The sequence below is a fragment of the Bubalus bubalis genome, chromosome 17 (assembly GCF_019923935.1).
Source record: "Bubalus bubalis isolate 160015118507 breed Murrah chromosome 17, NDDB_SH_1, whole genome shotgun sequence".
Classification (NCBI taxonomy): Eukaryota; Metazoa; Chordata; class Mammalia; order Artiodactyla; family Bovidae; genus Bubalus; species Bubalus bubalis.
Window position 1 is genome coordinate 11,514,912 of NC_059173.1, and position 15,412 is coordinate 11,530,323.

The 15,412-nt window shown below is 55.4% G+C and overlaps 2 protein-coding genes across 3 annotated transcripts in view; one reads left to right on the forward strand and one right to left on the reverse strand.

Annotated features, from left to right (window-relative positions):
- The window catches only part of RASAL1 (RAS protein activator like 1), a 33,253-nt gene extending 22,727 nt beyond the window's left edge, over positions 1 to 10,526 (forward strand). Inside the window, exons 13-21 of one of the 2 annotated variants that reach the window (XM_006053021.4) lie at positions 705 to 897; positions 3,159 to 3,296; positions 4,047 to 4,191; positions 5,635 to 5,807; positions 7,232 to 7,369; positions 7,455 to 7,590; positions 8,314 to 8,434; positions 9,378 to 9,454; positions 9,735 to 10,526. In XM_006053021.4, the coding sequence (XP_006053083.1) occupies positions 705 to 897; positions 3,159 to 3,296; positions 4,047 to 4,191; positions 5,635 to 5,807; positions 7,232 to 7,369; positions 7,455 to 7,590; positions 8,314 to 8,434; positions 9,378 to 9,454; positions 9,735 to 9,874 (1,261 nt within the window). In that variant the 3' untranslated portion in view covers positions 9,875 to 10,526. Of the gene's footprint in view, positions 1 to 704; positions 898 to 3,158; positions 3,297 to 4,046; positions 4,192 to 5,634; positions 5,808 to 7,231; positions 7,370 to 7,454; positions 7,591 to 8,313; positions 8,435 to 9,377; positions 9,455 to 9,734 lie in introns of those variants that run through there. The other variant, XR_006545512.2, reaches the window with a different exon arrangement.
- Positions 10,527 to 11,461: 935 nt separating this feature from the next.
- Positions 11,462 to 15,412, reverse strand: part of DTX1 (deltex E3 ubiquitin ligase 1) — a 39,024-nt gene continuing 35,073 nt past the window's right edge. Inside the window, exons 4-10 of the mRNA XM_025267571.3 lie at positions 15,314 to 15,375; positions 14,788 to 14,949; positions 14,491 to 14,552; positions 13,819 to 13,977; positions 13,565 to 13,726; positions 13,388 to 13,477; positions 11,462 to 12,742 (exon numbers count right to left, since the gene is read on the reverse strand). Coding sequence (XP_025123356.3) covers positions 12,518 to 12,742; positions 13,388 to 13,477; positions 13,565 to 13,726; positions 13,819 to 13,977; positions 14,491 to 14,552; positions 14,788 to 14,949; positions 15,314 to 15,375 — 922 coding nt within the window. The 3' untranslated portion in view covers positions 11,462 to 12,517. The remainder of the gene's footprint in view (positions 12,743 to 13,387; positions 13,478 to 13,564; positions 13,727 to 13,818; positions 13,978 to 14,490; positions 14,553 to 14,787; positions 14,950 to 15,313; positions 15,376 to 15,412) is intronic.

Sequence of the window (15,412 nt, forward strand, 5' to 3'; positions counted from 1 at the left end):
GAGACTTGGGTTCAATCCCTGTGTCAGGAAGATCCCCTGGAGAAGGGAGTGGTTATCCACTCCAGTATTCTTGCCTGGAGAATTCCATGGACAGAGGAACCTGGGGGGCTACAGTCCACGGGGTCACAAAAAGTTGGACACAGTTGAGTGACTGAGTACACCCCCCCCACACACACACACATGTATGTGCCAAGCAGTAGACTGAGTGCTGAGTTTGTAGCAGGAAACAAATGAACACAAATCTGTCTTACTGGGGGAGACAGGTAATATTAATAAACTAAAGAAGACTCTTGCAGGCGATTAGTGAAATGGAGGGAAGTAAAGTGAGGGAGGGTCATGGGAAGAGCCAGGGAGGTCACAGGGACAGCCTCACAGAGAAGAGGGTATGGAATCTAAGGCTTGGAGGAGGTGAGGGAGGGAGTCGTGTGCAGATCTGCTGGAAGATGTTCCAGGCAGGGGAAACAGCAAGTGCAAAGGTCCTGGGGCAGCAGTGCGTCTCTGGCAGGTCTGCACTGGAAATGCAGGGAACCCGGGTCCGTGCTGGTGAGCAGTGGGACAGAGATGGCCTCTTTGAGGAGGTGACTTCCCGCAGGGGAAATGGACCAGTAGGAGGGGAGGCCATGGAGAAGGGATGAGAAGATGGGTGCTCTCTGAGCTTAGTAGGGGCTGGCTTCTGAGGCACAACCTTCCGCTTGCTTCCCCAGGAGAATCTCCTTCAAGGGTGCACCCTCCGAGGAACACGTGCGGGAGGCCAGCCTGGGGCTGCTGACGGGCTACCTGGGGCCTATCGTGGACGCCATTGTGGGCTCCGTGGGGCGCTGCCCATCCGCCATGCGCCTCGCCTTCAAGCAGCTGCGCCAGCGCGTGGAGGAGCATTTTCCCCAGGCGGAGCATGAGGTGGGTCAGGCGGTCCTATTGGGTAGATGGGGAGACTGAGGCTGGGGAGGGGCAGTGGCTTGTCCAGGGCCACAGGGAGAGGCAGAGGAGGAGCGGGACAGAACCTGGGCTACCCACCCTGAGGTGCCGTGTGTCTTGGCAGAAGTGGGGACAGTGTTCTGGCAGGATCTGGGGCCCAGGGGTGATGATAGTGGTGATGATGAGGACGACAATAATAACAGCAGCTGACACTACATATTTTGGGGCTTCCCTGGGGGCTTAGTGGGAAAGAATCTGCCTGCCAATGCAGGAGATGCAGGACACGCAGGTTCCATCCCTGGGTCAGAAAGATCCCCTGGAGAACACAGCAACCGCTCCAGTATTCTTGCCTGGAGAATCCCACGGACAGAGGAGCCTGGCGGGCTACAGTCCATGAGGTCGCAGAGTCAGACACGACTGAGCGACCAAACAACCACCACAACAACACTATATACTGCCCTGTCTAGGGGTCAGACTTGGTTTTACATATTTATTACCTCATCTAGTCTTCACATCCACCCTGTGAGGTGGATGCCAGTATTATCCCATTTTACAGAGGAGGAAACTGAGGCCCAGAGAGGTGAGGTGCTTTGGCTAAGAGTCGTGGACTCAAGGCTCAGCCTCCAGACTTGCAGAGGGAATCTCTCCCTCCCCCCGTCATCCTCCTCCTCAGACCTGAGCCGGGGCCTCCAACTGGGACGAGGCTGATTTACACCCCACACTGTGGGGCTCTTGCCTCAGCCGCTGGTGGAGGTGCTAAGTGGGACACATCCGCAGCTGGGGGAGGGGGAAGCGGGAGACCAGCTCCCCAGACAGCCTGGCCCTTGCGGGAGGAGCCCTGATCAGTGACACCCAAGTGTCCCCCAGGTCTCAGCCCCCATGGTGAGCGGTGGCCACGGGCAGGGAGCAGAGACTTCCTCATGCCCACGAAGATGGAGGGGGCCAGAGAAACCCAAGCAGCCCCTCTCTCTGCCGCTCTGACACCTGGTTCCTCCTCAAGAAAGGAGGAAGTTAATGAGCTGACGTCAAAGGCTAAAGTTACCCAGGAACATGGCGGGCTGGGGTGGGGGGCATCATAGGGGTAGTTTGGGGTTCCAGATCTGTGGGACCTCCTCCCCCATCTCTGAGCAGCTCCAGGGACCCAGCTCCTGGCAAGGCTCAGCGTCAATGCAGAGGTGCCCTGGAAACTTGGCACATACCCAGAGAGGGTATTGTCTTATGTGTGAATACAACCCCTAAATAAACACAGCAACATATTCTTGGGGGCTAAATATAGCTTGGTGAATGTGATGGGTAGGTGAGGAGCCGTTTGGAGGGGGTCAGCGCCCAGGAGAGAGACACGCCTCTTCCCAAGTCCCCTCTGGAGCTAGGGGAACCAGCCTTATGCGCAGGTGGGCCAGGCCTGGATCTCACACGAAGGGCCACCACGCTTTACAATTTGTGGAGGGCAGAGGCTGGGACTGGGGGTTGTGCAGGAAGCCAGCTGAACTGGGTTTGCTACCAAGCCTCAGTTTCTTCATCTGGAAAATGGGGATAGTAGTACTACCCCATGAGATTGCTTGAGGAATTGTGCAGGCTTGTGCAGGCTTAGTTTTTGACACCCAGTAGCTGGTGTTGAATGCAGGACAGTGTGATGAAAGGCAGAGTTCAAATTCTGCCTGGGTTCAAATTCCTGGCTCTGCCACTTACTGCTGTGTGACCTTGGGCAAGTGACCTTCCCTCTCTGGGTCTCAGTTGCTTCCTCTGTAAAATGGAGACACAGAACCTCCAAGGGTGAGTATTAAATAAGCAAATACATGGAGAAATATTTGGCCTGTTGCTATTCATAATCAGAAATCACAGATCTGGGTTTCAATCCTACTTCCTCTACTCATCAGCTGCGTGACCTGGGGCAAGTCAGTTGACATCTCTGAGCTTCTGCTTCCTCGGCTGTAAAATGGGAATAATGATGATGCCTCCTTCACAGGGCTGTGCCCTTTGCACAGTGCTTGGCACAAAGCAGAATCTGAGGATGTTTGGCTAAGTCTGATGGTGCAGAATTGGTATTATTACTCCATTTTCCAGGTGGGGAAACTGAGGCCCAGAGAAGAAAAGCCTCCTTGGCAGACCAGGATGGCCTCCTGAGCCATTTCCCCTTCTACTTCTTCTCCCTGTACCACCGATCCCTTGTCCTTGCTGTCCCAGTTTCCCTGACTGGGAAGTGGGTTTGGAGGACCCCTCTCACCTGCTGCTCCTCTCCGCAGGACGTGAAGTACCTGGCCATAAGCGGCTTTCTCTTCCTGCGATTCTTCGCTCCTGCCATCCTCACCCCGAAGCTGTTTGACCTCCGGGACCAGCACGCAGATCCCCAGACCAGCCGCTCACTGCTGCTGCTTGCCAAGGTGCAGGCAGTGGAGGGCTCCCCGCCAAATCCAGGGTGTTCTTAGCCAGGGAGGAGCATGGGAGGACCAAACTGGGAGGACAGACCGATGGAAGACCCAAATGAGACCCAGAGAAATCTGTTTGACATGGCACCTTCAGCTTTTTAAAAATTAATTAGACTGCTCCAGGCCTTAGATGTGCCATGTGGGATCTTTAGTTGCAACATGTAAACTCTTAGTTGTGGCATGTGGGATCTAATTCCCTGACCAGGGACTGAACCTGGGGCCCCCTGCACTGGAAGCAAGGAGTCTTAGCCACTGGACCATGAGGGGGAAGTCCCAGCTTTTCATCCAGAGTGTGAAGGCTTTCATTTTGCTCTCAATTCCCTCTTTGGAACGAAACCCCTCCCCTTCTGGGGGAAGGTGGGAAGCAGGCTAGCAGTCATTTACACTTTAGTATGAATCAGACCATCATTCACCAAGGGGCCACATTTGGAGGTTCTGATGGGCTCAGGTATGTATGATGAGATCAAGCAGTCCTGAATGAGGTTATCTGGGTTCTAGATGGGGGACAGAATAAAAGCACTGGGGATACACATCTGTGCACAGAGAGGGACAGATATCTTTTCAGGCAGGTGTTTCTATCACTTTCTCCTTTCGTTGGACACTGATTTGGGAGCCAGGACTCTGGGGCTGTTCTGAGTCCACAGAGGCCCTTCCCCGCTGGCAGTGACCTTGGCCCTGGCAGCGCCCCCTGCTTCTTTGCTCCAGGCTGTGCAGAGCATTGGAAATCTGGGCCAGCAGCTGGGCCAGGGCAAGGAGCTGTGGATGGCCCCCCTACACCCCTTCCTGCTGCAGAGTATTTCCAGGGTGAGAGACTTCCTGGACCAGCTGGTGGATATGGATGGGAAGGAGGGTGAGTTCCCATGGCCCTGCCACAGCCAACTTGTCACTCTACGGGACCCTCAGGACCTACCCGTCCGCCACCCCTCCCCCACCCCAACACTCACCGAGACTGTGCACCTGTGGGTCAGCTAGTCAGTCAACAAACCCTTCCTGGTATATGCTGTGCTAGGGCCCAGGGATGAACAGATGCAGGCCCTCCAGACTGTTTCAGCCCCTGTGGAGATGTGACAGGGGATCGTGGCATGGCACTTACTCCATTGACAGATACCCATTAAGTGCCTGCTATGTCCTAGACACAGTTCCAGGGTCTGGGGACACAGCAGTGGGTGAGACAGAAGAAGCTCCTGCTCATGTGGAAGTTTTATTCTAGTGGAGACAGCAGGCAGTAAACAAGATGAGTTAGCAAATCATATGGTGTGTTAGGGAGAGATAAGTGCTAAGGAGAAAAAATAAAGGGAGGAAGGGAATATTGGGCTGGGGGTGGCAGATCAGCCTTTTAGAGAGGGTGGCCAGGAATAGCCTCCCCAGGGTGATATTAGAGCAAAGACCTGAAAGAGAACAGAGAGGAAGCAGTGAGGATCCTGGGAAAGTGTTTCAGGCTGGGGACAGTGTGTGCCAAGGCCCTGGGGTGGACAGTGAGGGGGCACCAGTGAAGAAGAATGAACGAGAGGGAGTGGAGGAGAGGTGAGGGGGCAGGTCGTGTGGGGTTGCTGGAAGGATTTAGGCTTTTACTTGGAGTGAAGTGGAACCACAGGGTAGATTCATTTTATTAATATTTAAGTATTTATTTATTTGGCTGTGTCAGGTCTTAGTTGTGGCATGTGGGCTCAGTAGCTGTGCAGGCTTAGTTGTCCCGAGGCATGTGGGATCTTAGTTCGCTGACCAGGAATCGAACCTGTGTCCCCTGCATTGGCAGGTAGATTCTTAACCTCTGGATCCCCAGGGAACTCCCCATGGGATAGTTTTAAGCAGAGGAGTTAGGGATGAGTCTATATCATAATGTGGGGCCCAGGTCATGAAATACTTGGGTCCAAATCACCTAGGAGCACCCTGAGGAAATGTGGAGGCCTGGTTGTGACCTGGTGGGGTCCCTGTATGCTGGGGGTGGGGGGGCTTGTGTCTGTATCCCCTGAGGGTAGCTAGATCCAGGGCATAGTGACTAGCATCCAGTCACTCCCTGGACTGACTCTGTAAAGCGTGGCTCTTCCTGCTGGTGCCTATACATCCCTCAAGTTGGAAAGGGATCACCAAGGCCAACTTTGGGGCCCCCACTCCCTGCCACCCCCATTCCCTTCCCCAGCCCTCAATAATACCATTCTCTTTGGAGAAAGTAGAGTCCATCTTACTCATCCTTCCGCCTCTCAGGGAGCCAAGAATCCCGCTCCTCCATGAGACCCTCGGAAGGTGGAGCCTGGGTGGGAAGGGTTCCCAGTCCCCTCTCCCCATTTTCCAGAGGCTGGGGGCCCAGCTAGGGCTCTGGTCCCGCCCTCAATGACTGTCCGAGAAGGCTACCTACTCAAGCGCAAGGAGGAGCCTGCCGGCCTGGCCACACGCTTTGCCTTCAAGAAGCGCTACTTCCGGCTCAGCGGGGAGACGCTGTCCTACTCCAAGAGTCCTGAGTGGCAGGTGGGGCTCCAGCCCGCAGTGGAGGGACTTCCACGGTGGCCTCCTTCACAGAGCTGCCTCTTTGTACCCAGGGGGATACTGAGGCCCAGGAGGGGACAAGGACTTGCCCAAGGTCCCAAAGCAGCTTAGCAAACTCAAATTCCAAGGCCAGGCTCTGCTAATACCTGTGGGTCCAGGTGGGCACAGAACAGGTACAGGCAAACGCTTACACATACCATCAGACGATCTTCAGCATGTGCACCTGTGGTGGCTGGGACTTACCCACCCAGATGTGGACACTCCCAGGGCATGGACAATGCTTAGCCCTCCTCAGCTGTTTCCACGCAGGTCTCTGCCCGCACACTATGCATGCTAAGTCACTTTGGTCATGTCCGACTCTTTTGTGAGCCTATGGACTGTAGCCTGCCAGGCTCTTCTGTCCATGGGATGCTCCAGGCGAGAATACTGGAGTGGGTTGCCATGCCCTCCTCCAAGGGATCTTCCTGACCCAGGGATCAAATCTGAGTCCCTCTTGTCTCTTGCATTGGCAGGCAGGTTCTTTACTACTAACCCCACCTGGGAACCCCAAAGGGGATGCTGTGGCTGCATGGGCTGGGAATTGAACCTGGGCCTCCCGTGTGGCAGGCAAGAATTCTACCACTGAACTACCCATGCACCCAAGTGCTATAGAGACTCACAGAAAATTGGATCTCACCCAAAGGTACATGCACTCATATCCAGGCTTTCGTTCACCCATTCATTCACCCATCAAGCACTTATCAAGTACCTACTATGTACCATGCGGTGTTCTAGGTGCTGGAGATACGGCAGTAAACAAAACACAAACTCCCTGCTCTCATGGGGCTGCCATTCAAGTCTAGCTCAAACTGAGACACCCACGGGGATCTACCCATTTCTGTGTCTGCACACCCACAAATCATAGCAGCTACCACTGGAGATGGTGTCCACACTTATTCTTTCTACTTTATCAGCAGAGTGTAGATTCTAGAGTTCAACTCCCTGTCCAATTCTGGCTCCACCAGCTGAGTGGCCTCTGGAGGGTCCTTTATTCTCTTATGTCTCAGTTTTCTCATCTGTAAATTGGGAGGAATGATAGACCCAGCCTCAGAAATCTGTTCTCATGATGAAATAAGCTGGTAGGTGTAGAGTGCTTAGAACCACATCCCAAGTGCAGTAGCAGGTATTGCCATGGTGATGGTGATGATGATGGAAACTGATGCCCAGAGAAGTGATCACTGCGAGAGTGATTGCGGGACTCACAGGGCCGCCAAGTGGACACGCACATAGCACAGATGCACCAGGCTGACTGTCCCCATGCCGGAACACACCGCCCGCTGCACACATCCACAGGAAAGCTGTCCCCAGGCCCGGTCTCCCTGGCCCCTGGCCCTAGCCCGCCCTGCAGCGAGAGTCCTCTCTCCCAGATGCGCTCCTCCATCCCCGTGTCGCGCATCCGAGCCGTGGAGCGCGTGGACGAGGGCGCCTTCCAGCTGCCGCACGTGATGCAGGTGGTGACGCAGGACGGCGCGGGGGCGCCGCACACCACCTACCTCCAGTGCAAGGTGAGGCGCCGCCAGCATGGGGGAGGAGCAGAGGGCGCCTTTGGGGTCCCAACCCATCTCTGACTGCCCTTCCATCTCCACGCAGAACGTGAACGAGCTCAATCAATGGCTGTCGGCCCTGCGCAAGGCCAGCGCCCCCAACCCGGACAAGCTGGCCTCCTGCCACCCCGGTGCCTTCCGCAGCGGGCACTGGACCTGCTGCCTCCAGGCCGAGCGCTCAGGTGAGGGGGCAGGGCGGGCTCAGGCTCCGCCCTCCACACCTGTCAATCACAGTGTGTCCCACCTCCGCCTGGGCTGCCCTGCAACCTTGAGCAAGAAACTTAACCTCTCTCTGCCTTAGTCTCCTCAAGTGTAAAATGGGCCGGATGATAATGTCCACCTTGTAGGGCTGCTGTGAGGATTAAATAAGTTGATATATGCAAAGCGATTGGAACACTGCCTGTCACACAGATACTTTTTTTCAAGTGCCTACCAAATGCCAGGCTTGTTCTCAGGAAAATAAATGAATAACCAGACAATTGTAATACAGTGTTACAAATGCCAAGATGAGGCTTTTGAGATGCCAGTGAACCCCTCTGGCCCAGCCCCAGGGTAGGACAGCAAGAAGGGCTTCCTGGAGGAGGTGTGGCTCAAGTGTGACCTGTGAGAAGAGTAAGAGTTAATTAGTGAAGTTGGAGAAAGGGACAGAGGAAGAAAGAATGTTTCACGCAGAGCAAAGACAGGCTGAAGGATCGAGAAAGGTCTGTGTGGCTGAGCCTAGAGTGTGGAAGGGGCATGGAGAGAAGGGAGGCTATTGCTCTGTTGGGTGAAGGCAGGGGCAGTGCGGCTGGAAGGAAGCAGTAGGTTTGAAGAGTGGTTTTAGAAGTCTAAGGGGCAGGGCTTGGCCGTGGAGGCTCTGGAAGGGGAATGCGAAGCTACAGATGATGCCGCTGTGTCGCCCCCAGCTTCCGGTTGCAGCCGCACGCACTCGGCCGTCACCCTGGGGGACTGGAGTGACCCGCTGGATCCTGATGCTGAGACCCAGATGGTGTATCGGCAGCTGCTTCTGGGGCGGGACCGGCTCAGGTGGGTCCCACCCCATGATCACCGGTTCATTCTTCCCACGTGCCTCTGATGAGCTTCTGGGTGGGGACAGGCTCTAGGGGAGGACTGTTGCCATCCTCAGGTGGGCTCTGATACAGAACTAGATCTTGGGACCTTTTTTTTTTTTCACTTTGGCCATGCCACATGGCATGTAGGGTCTTAGTTCCCCCACCAGGGATTGAAGCCTTGCCCCGGGACATTGGAAGCTCAGAGTCTTAACCACTGGGCTGCAAGGGAAGTCCCATGGATCTTGAGATCCTTTGATACCCAGGACTCCCGAGACACAAGTGGATGTGTGTTCCCACCCCCTCTTGGTTGATCTCAGGGTCACTGTAACTCAGTGATGGAGATTTGTTCCAGCTTACAGTGTGAGTCCTGAAGCTGGCCTGCCTGGGTTCAAATCCTGGACTGGCTGTGTGAAACTTAGGCGAGTTGCTTACCTTCTCTGTACCTCAGTTTTCTCAGTCTGGAAAATTAGGGTACCAACAGTCCTTACCTCATGGGGTTGTCCTGAGGACCAAATGAACTCATACAGGTAAAGCACTTTGTAGGTGCCTGGACACATCGTTAGCTTTCTATATAATAAAAATATGAAATATAATACCCTTTCTAATAATAAAGGGTAACAATTATTATTATGCTGTGCAACCTTAGGCAAGTTGCTTTAGCTCTCTCTGTCTCAGTGGTCATCTGTGTAATGGAGCTACTAGTAAGTATCCACCTGTGTTTTGTGCTAATTAAATGAGTCTATACATGGAAAGGGCTTGGAATAGCAGCAGACACTCTATGTTTGCTGTGATGATGATGGCAATGGTGATGATTTAGTGGGAACCTGTAATGTCTCCTTCAACCAGCAGAATTTCTGGGTTTGAGAGCAGGATTGGGATTCAGGGACCAGCCTGGTTTTCTCTCTCTCATCTTTCAGGATGAAATTCCTCGAGGATTCCAACATGGATACAACTCTGGAGGCAGCCACAGAGCAGGGCTCCAGTGCCATGGAAGGTAAGGGGATAAGGAAATCCCTTTTCTTTCTCTTCTCTGGTACCTCCCACAACTTGCCAAGAACCTCCCACCCTGGTCTCTGAGCCCCTTCTCCCTCACCCCCACTCTCCTGTTTGCAATCCACCAGCAGGTCAGGGAGCTGCATGTGGCCGGCTCTGGCACATTTTAGGATTCTTGGGGCACCAGGCACATCCAGAGTCTGAGGAAGCCACTGAATCTGAGTTAGAGCAGCCTGCTGTGGCCTGGCTGAAACACTATGGCCTCCTCTTCTCTCTCCCAGGGGCCTGTACTGATGCCCTGGCTCGGCAGAGGGAGGCAGCTGCCCGCCTGCTGAAGGTGCTCACAGACCTGGACCAAGCCCATGAGGAGTTCCAGCAGCAGGAGCAGGGGAAGGTGGTTTCGGGCCCCCCGAGGCCCTAAAGAGATGCCAGAGTCAGCCTGGAAGGAGGAGGAAGGAGCCAGTGGGCCCTTCTCAACATCCCATGGCCCAGGAATCCCCTCGTGGCTGCCCTGCACCTCACTGATGCTGTGACTTGCAGGCTTCTAGAGATATCCTAGTCCTCCCATGTGTCCTAAGCCCAGAACCCAGGCATGGAAGTCTTTTGGCTGGGGACCAGCCTTGCACTGAATGAATCTCTCCCTCTGGGTTGAGGCAGACTGGAGTGGATGGAATAAGGAATCTGACTTACTTGGCTCACCTTGAGGTTTCTACTTCACTGGACTGCCTCTACCCACACTGACTAGGGCAGCCTGGCCCTGAGCCGCTAGATACAGCTGTACCTGAATCCCTGATGCCCATGTGGCCTTGTTGCCCCAGACAGGCACTAAAATGGGCTCAACCCCTTCCTATTTTCATGTCTGCTAATCCCTGTAACCTCACTGATCCTCCTGAACCCTGTCCTTAGCCAAGAATCCTAACCACAAGCTTCTACAATCAGGGACCCCCAGGAATAACCGAGGCTGAGAGCCCAGTGCCTGACCCAGACCCCTGAAGCCTGAGAGACCTCAGGCCAGGCTCTTTCCCTCTCTTTGAGCCTCAGTTTACCCTGTATAAAATGAGTGAGAGAGTTGATATGTGTGATTTTTAAAATGGGTTCCATGGCAATAGCGTAGGAAACAGGGAGGGATTTCTCAGTTGTGGTCCACAGATACCCTGTGGGAGAAGTATCTACTGGATACCCTATCCTCAGAGTATCTGCTGGAAATGCAGCTTCCTGGATCAACTGAATCAGAATCTGAGGAGCACGAGGGCAGGCATCAGGGCTTTCAGCATGTTCCACAGGTGATGTGGATTGCACGTGAGATTTGAGGATCACGGGGCTGGGCGATTTTATATTGAGGTGAGCTTTTGTTTGAGAATGAATCGCAGAAGTTAAAATGTTGGGGAACACCCAACTGGCAGGATTGGAAGGGTCTCCAAATATTCATTTCCCGTTTTGTGTAACTAGAGGGTAGGACAGATGCGGTGCTATCCCAAAGGTGCCCAGCAGGGGTCGCCTGGAGCTGCAACATTCTCTACAGCCTCCCAGCCTTCTGGGATGTGAGAGGTTGGTTGATAGGAGACTTGCTGCAGATCCTGGGACAGGTCCTTGTCTCTTTCTAGACAGAACCTGGTCCTCCTCCCTGAGGGCAGAGACTGGGATTCTGAGGTTCCAGAAAGCCATCACGGCGTCTCCCAGCACCCCCATTGTTTCCTGGAGGTTCCCAGCCTGAGTTCCTCATTCCTAGTCATTGAACCCGGGAGCTGCGTGCATTGCCTTGCACCTGTGCTTGAGAACAGAACTTCAACTTGTACCCTCTTGGGGACTAGGATTGGGAGGGTCTGCCTCTGCCACCATCACACCCCCAGGACAAGAGAAGCGTGGGGACCCTCCATCTCCATCTGCCCGAGCCTGACAGGGACAGTGGTCTTGAGTCACCATTTTGTTGCAAGCTCCCCCATGGGATGGACTGAAGTCCCCCAGAAACAGAGCCACCCACGCCCCTTCTTGACAGGAAAAGACCCAGTTGAGGAGGAGAAAGACCATTTATTTCTCCACCCACAGTGGGACTGGTAGATTTTCAAAAGAGCAATCGCTGGCGTCCCTTTAAATCTTGGCTGACTTCCACCATGGCAGCCAATCAACAGAGGCGGAGCTGGTGAGTTGCCTGGGCAACAGGCCCCTGGTTGGCCGAGACTATCAGCCACCCCACTGCCCACTCCCAAGGAAAGGGAAATGGACTCTTTGCTGTCTGGTCTGCTTTTTAAACCTGCTGGCCTAAGCCAGGCCTGACTCGTCTCGCTCCTGAAGCCAGAAGCTCCAGCCTTTGGATCTTCATGTTAGGAGTGATTTGGTGGAGAAAATGGGATGGGGAAGAAAGGAAAACAGTGCCTTTATCAGGGACAGACATAAGGCTTGGGGATGGGAGGGGAGGAGGTCAGGGTCCCAGAAGGATGAAGAGACATAAGCACAAAATAAGATTCTCCTAGTCTGTCTTCCTATCCTGCCCTTTTGCAAAACTGCTGAATATCTGGGGGCTTCCACCCCGTGGGCCATCAGTGGGTGGCAGAGATGGGAGGAGACTGAGCTTCCCAAGTGCCCCCTTTTCTCCTGGAGCCCTACTGGGCCCCCAGGTGCTAGCCCTGAGTCCCCTGCTTGCAGACAAGCCTGTACAGATGCGATAGAGACACAAATGGGAATCCACATGGGGTATCACAGGGGTCTTTCTGTCTCTTCCCCCCCAGTCTGGGGGTAAGTAGAGGCACGTGGGTGTGCGTGCATGTGTTCAACAGGACACGTGTGTTTGTGTGAGGGGGTGGGGCTCTGTCTTTTTAGCAGGGAGGTTGCTATGGTTTCCGGTACACCCTTGCGACCCTCTCAGGGGAGCTAGGGTCAAGCCGGCTGGCCTGCCATCCTCCCATCATCCCAACTGCTACCAGCCAAATCCCCGGAACGCTCCTGGCTCCTCCTGCAGGCTCCTCCCCAGCCCTGAACCTGGGCCGCCAGGACACACCCGGCGGGCGGAGGGAGGCATGTGCCGGATCAGGGGCAAAGCAGGAGGGAAGGTGGGCAGCCTCGGATCTCAGGCCTTGGCCACAGCCTCAGACACACCCTGAGCTGTGAGCTCCGCCAGCACGTTGTCTAGGTAGCTAGCGTCCGGGTAGCCATGGCCCGTCAGGTTGGATCCAAACTCGGTCTTGTGGTGGATCTCATTCCACACCACGGTGTCCGACTCGCCTGTGGTGTTGGACGTCCCGATCGTGAAGATGAGTCTCCGCTCCCAGGCGGTGATGAGCAGCCGCAGCACCTGGAGGGCGGGGCAAGGGGCGGGGCAAATGGGGGCGAAGCGAGCAAGCGTCACAGGCAGCACGGCCCACGGCTTAAGTCCCTCCCCCCCGACCCTGAGGTTACCCTGCAGGATTCCCCATGGCCACCCGGTGTGCTCACTTCCTTCCCTAGACTGACTCCCACTCTGAGCTCCCCCAGTAAAACCACTTTCCATGTTATCAGCCTATTTCTTTGAGGTGAAGAGTCTCAAACTGATGACCCTCAGCTGTGTTTGGCTTGAACCTCACGCTGTGTTAAATAGCCGCTTCGTTCCTTCGTTGGCAGTATTCAAAAACCTGAAGGTTTCACGTGAAAATCAGAATTTCTGGCTTCTTTTGAAAAACAAAAAGTAAAAGCCGACACTCTTCTGGTGTGGCGGTGAAGAGTCTAGACTGCTTGGGTTCAAATCCAGGCTCCTGTGTGACCTCGCTGTGTGACCTCGGACAAATGACTTGCCCTCTCTGAGGCTTTGTTTATCTCTAAAAAGACCTTGACCTCAGCGGGCTGGTCAATGAAATGAGGTTTTGAGGTCGCTGGCAGGGCTAGACACACGCACACTAGATGGCTATGGTCAGTGCTGGGGCCCCGGCCTGCTCCCACACCCCCTTGCCCTTGCGGCACCCACCTTCCGGCCCTTCTCGTTGTTGGGCAGATAGCAGTGGCGTGGGAAGCCTCTTGCAGTGAACTTCTTGCCTGGGTTGGGGTGCTCAGGGCCCTGTGGGGAGGGGCAGCAGGGGGCTTGAACCACAGACGGCAGTGGGGAACCGCTGGCGAGTTCAAAGTCAGGGGCCTGAGGGCTCACCTGGATGCCGGTGGGGATGTCATAGACGATACGGATGGTCTGGGTGTCAGCGAAACCGGGCAGCGAGTGAGGGATGAGGTGAAACTCCATCTTCCCGGGCGGCTGAGTGCCCGTCTTCTCCCCGTAGATGGCCTTGCAGGTGGGGCACTGCAGGCTGCCATCCTGGGGCGGGGAGTGGGGGGTGGCTGTGAGGTTCCCAGGTGTCTGGGCCCCTCCCCAGCCCTCCTGTCTGCTCCCCCTGCCCGCCAGCCCACCTTGTTGCCATTGGAGTACATGGCCACGAGGCACAGCAGGTGGTACATGTGGCCACAGCGGCCCAGGCGGCCCACGAGCTCAGGTCGCACACCCTTGTGCCGAAGCACGCCCTCGTAGCCAGAGGCCGTGACCAGCCGCTCCATGCAGATGGTGCAGTCCTGGGGTCGGGGGGAGAACAGAGAGGAGACTGAGGACTGGGGAGGGCAGGACACCCCCATGTCAGCACTGCCCCTCAGCAGGGGCCAGACCCTCAACGCCCCCAAGAGCAGCAGACCGCCCCCTCTCTGGCCTCCATCTGTCAAAGGGAGGGGACACCCCCAGGTACTGAATTCAGGTGCATGGCAGGGGAAGAGATGGCTCCCTCACACTCCCTCCAGACATATTCAAGGCTTAACTATCGAAAACAAAGCTTAAATATGTTTGGTGGAAAAAGATGGGTAAAAATAAGATGCAAAAACTGTTGATCATCAAAAGGTTGATAAATGTGATTCTGTTAAACATAGCATTGATGTTTATCAAAAGATGCTGTAAAGACAGTGAGAAGGCAAACCCACAAACTGGAAGAAGAGGCTGAAACATACAGAACCTCACAAGGAGGGGGGTGCTGGGGTCTCCATCTCTGGAGGGGAGGCTGCCTGCCCTCCGCCCCTCCTCCTTGCCCAGGGGCTCACCTCATCAGGTGGGTTCTTCACCTTCTGCATGTACCTTCGAACCACATCTTCAGGGTTCTTACCTGTAAGGACAGAATTGGGCTGGGCTTGACTGTACCCAGAGTTTAGCCCTGAGGGCATGGCTCAAGACAAGGGTCTTGAGGGGTAGGGTCAGAAGCTGTAAGGGCTGGTGGGAGTCACATGTCAGGGGTTGCTTGAGGTTTTATGTAATCGGAGTTGGTGGTGGATGGGGCCAGAAGAGCTCAGATGGGTTAGCAGGGTTAGTTCAGGGGTCAGGGTCTAGCTTAGGAGGCCTACTCTTCTTCAGGTGTTTCTTCTTGGTCTTGCGGCACACCCCGGGCACGCCAGGCACGGGCTTGACGTCGCTCTTGCTCACCGGCGGTGGGTGCAGGATGGGCTTGGGGGCCCGGGTCAGGCAGACGGGCAGCCCCGCGGCGCAGAGCAGGATCCCAGTCATCCCTGCGGGACACCGAGCAGCGATAGTCAGAGGGCGGGGTGCTCATCCAGGCCCTGTCCACCCTGCTCTCCCATCGTCGAGAGGACCCTTGGGGTCTCTCCCCAGACTCCGCCCACCTGGTACACCCAGGAATCCTCGGATGGGTGGATGGGGTGTGTCCCACGGACGGTGCCCACTCAGCCCCACCCGAAGTTGAAGCCAAGTTGAGAGCCTTCTGCCGGCCCCACCCACCCCAGAGTTGTAGCCCAATGGTAGGGGATGTGCCCTCTTGGCCACGCCCACCAAGGGGCGGAGTCAATGGGCAGACAGGTGGGGCTGCCACCTTGAGGGCCCCGCCCTTCTTTTCCGTCCTTGACTGGACCTCACCTGCCAGGGCCGGGTGGACTGGCCCTGTACCATTCAAGTTCTTCACCGGGAGTGCGGGGACCCTGAGAGGAGAAGAGAAGAGACTGTAGCCTCCCCAGA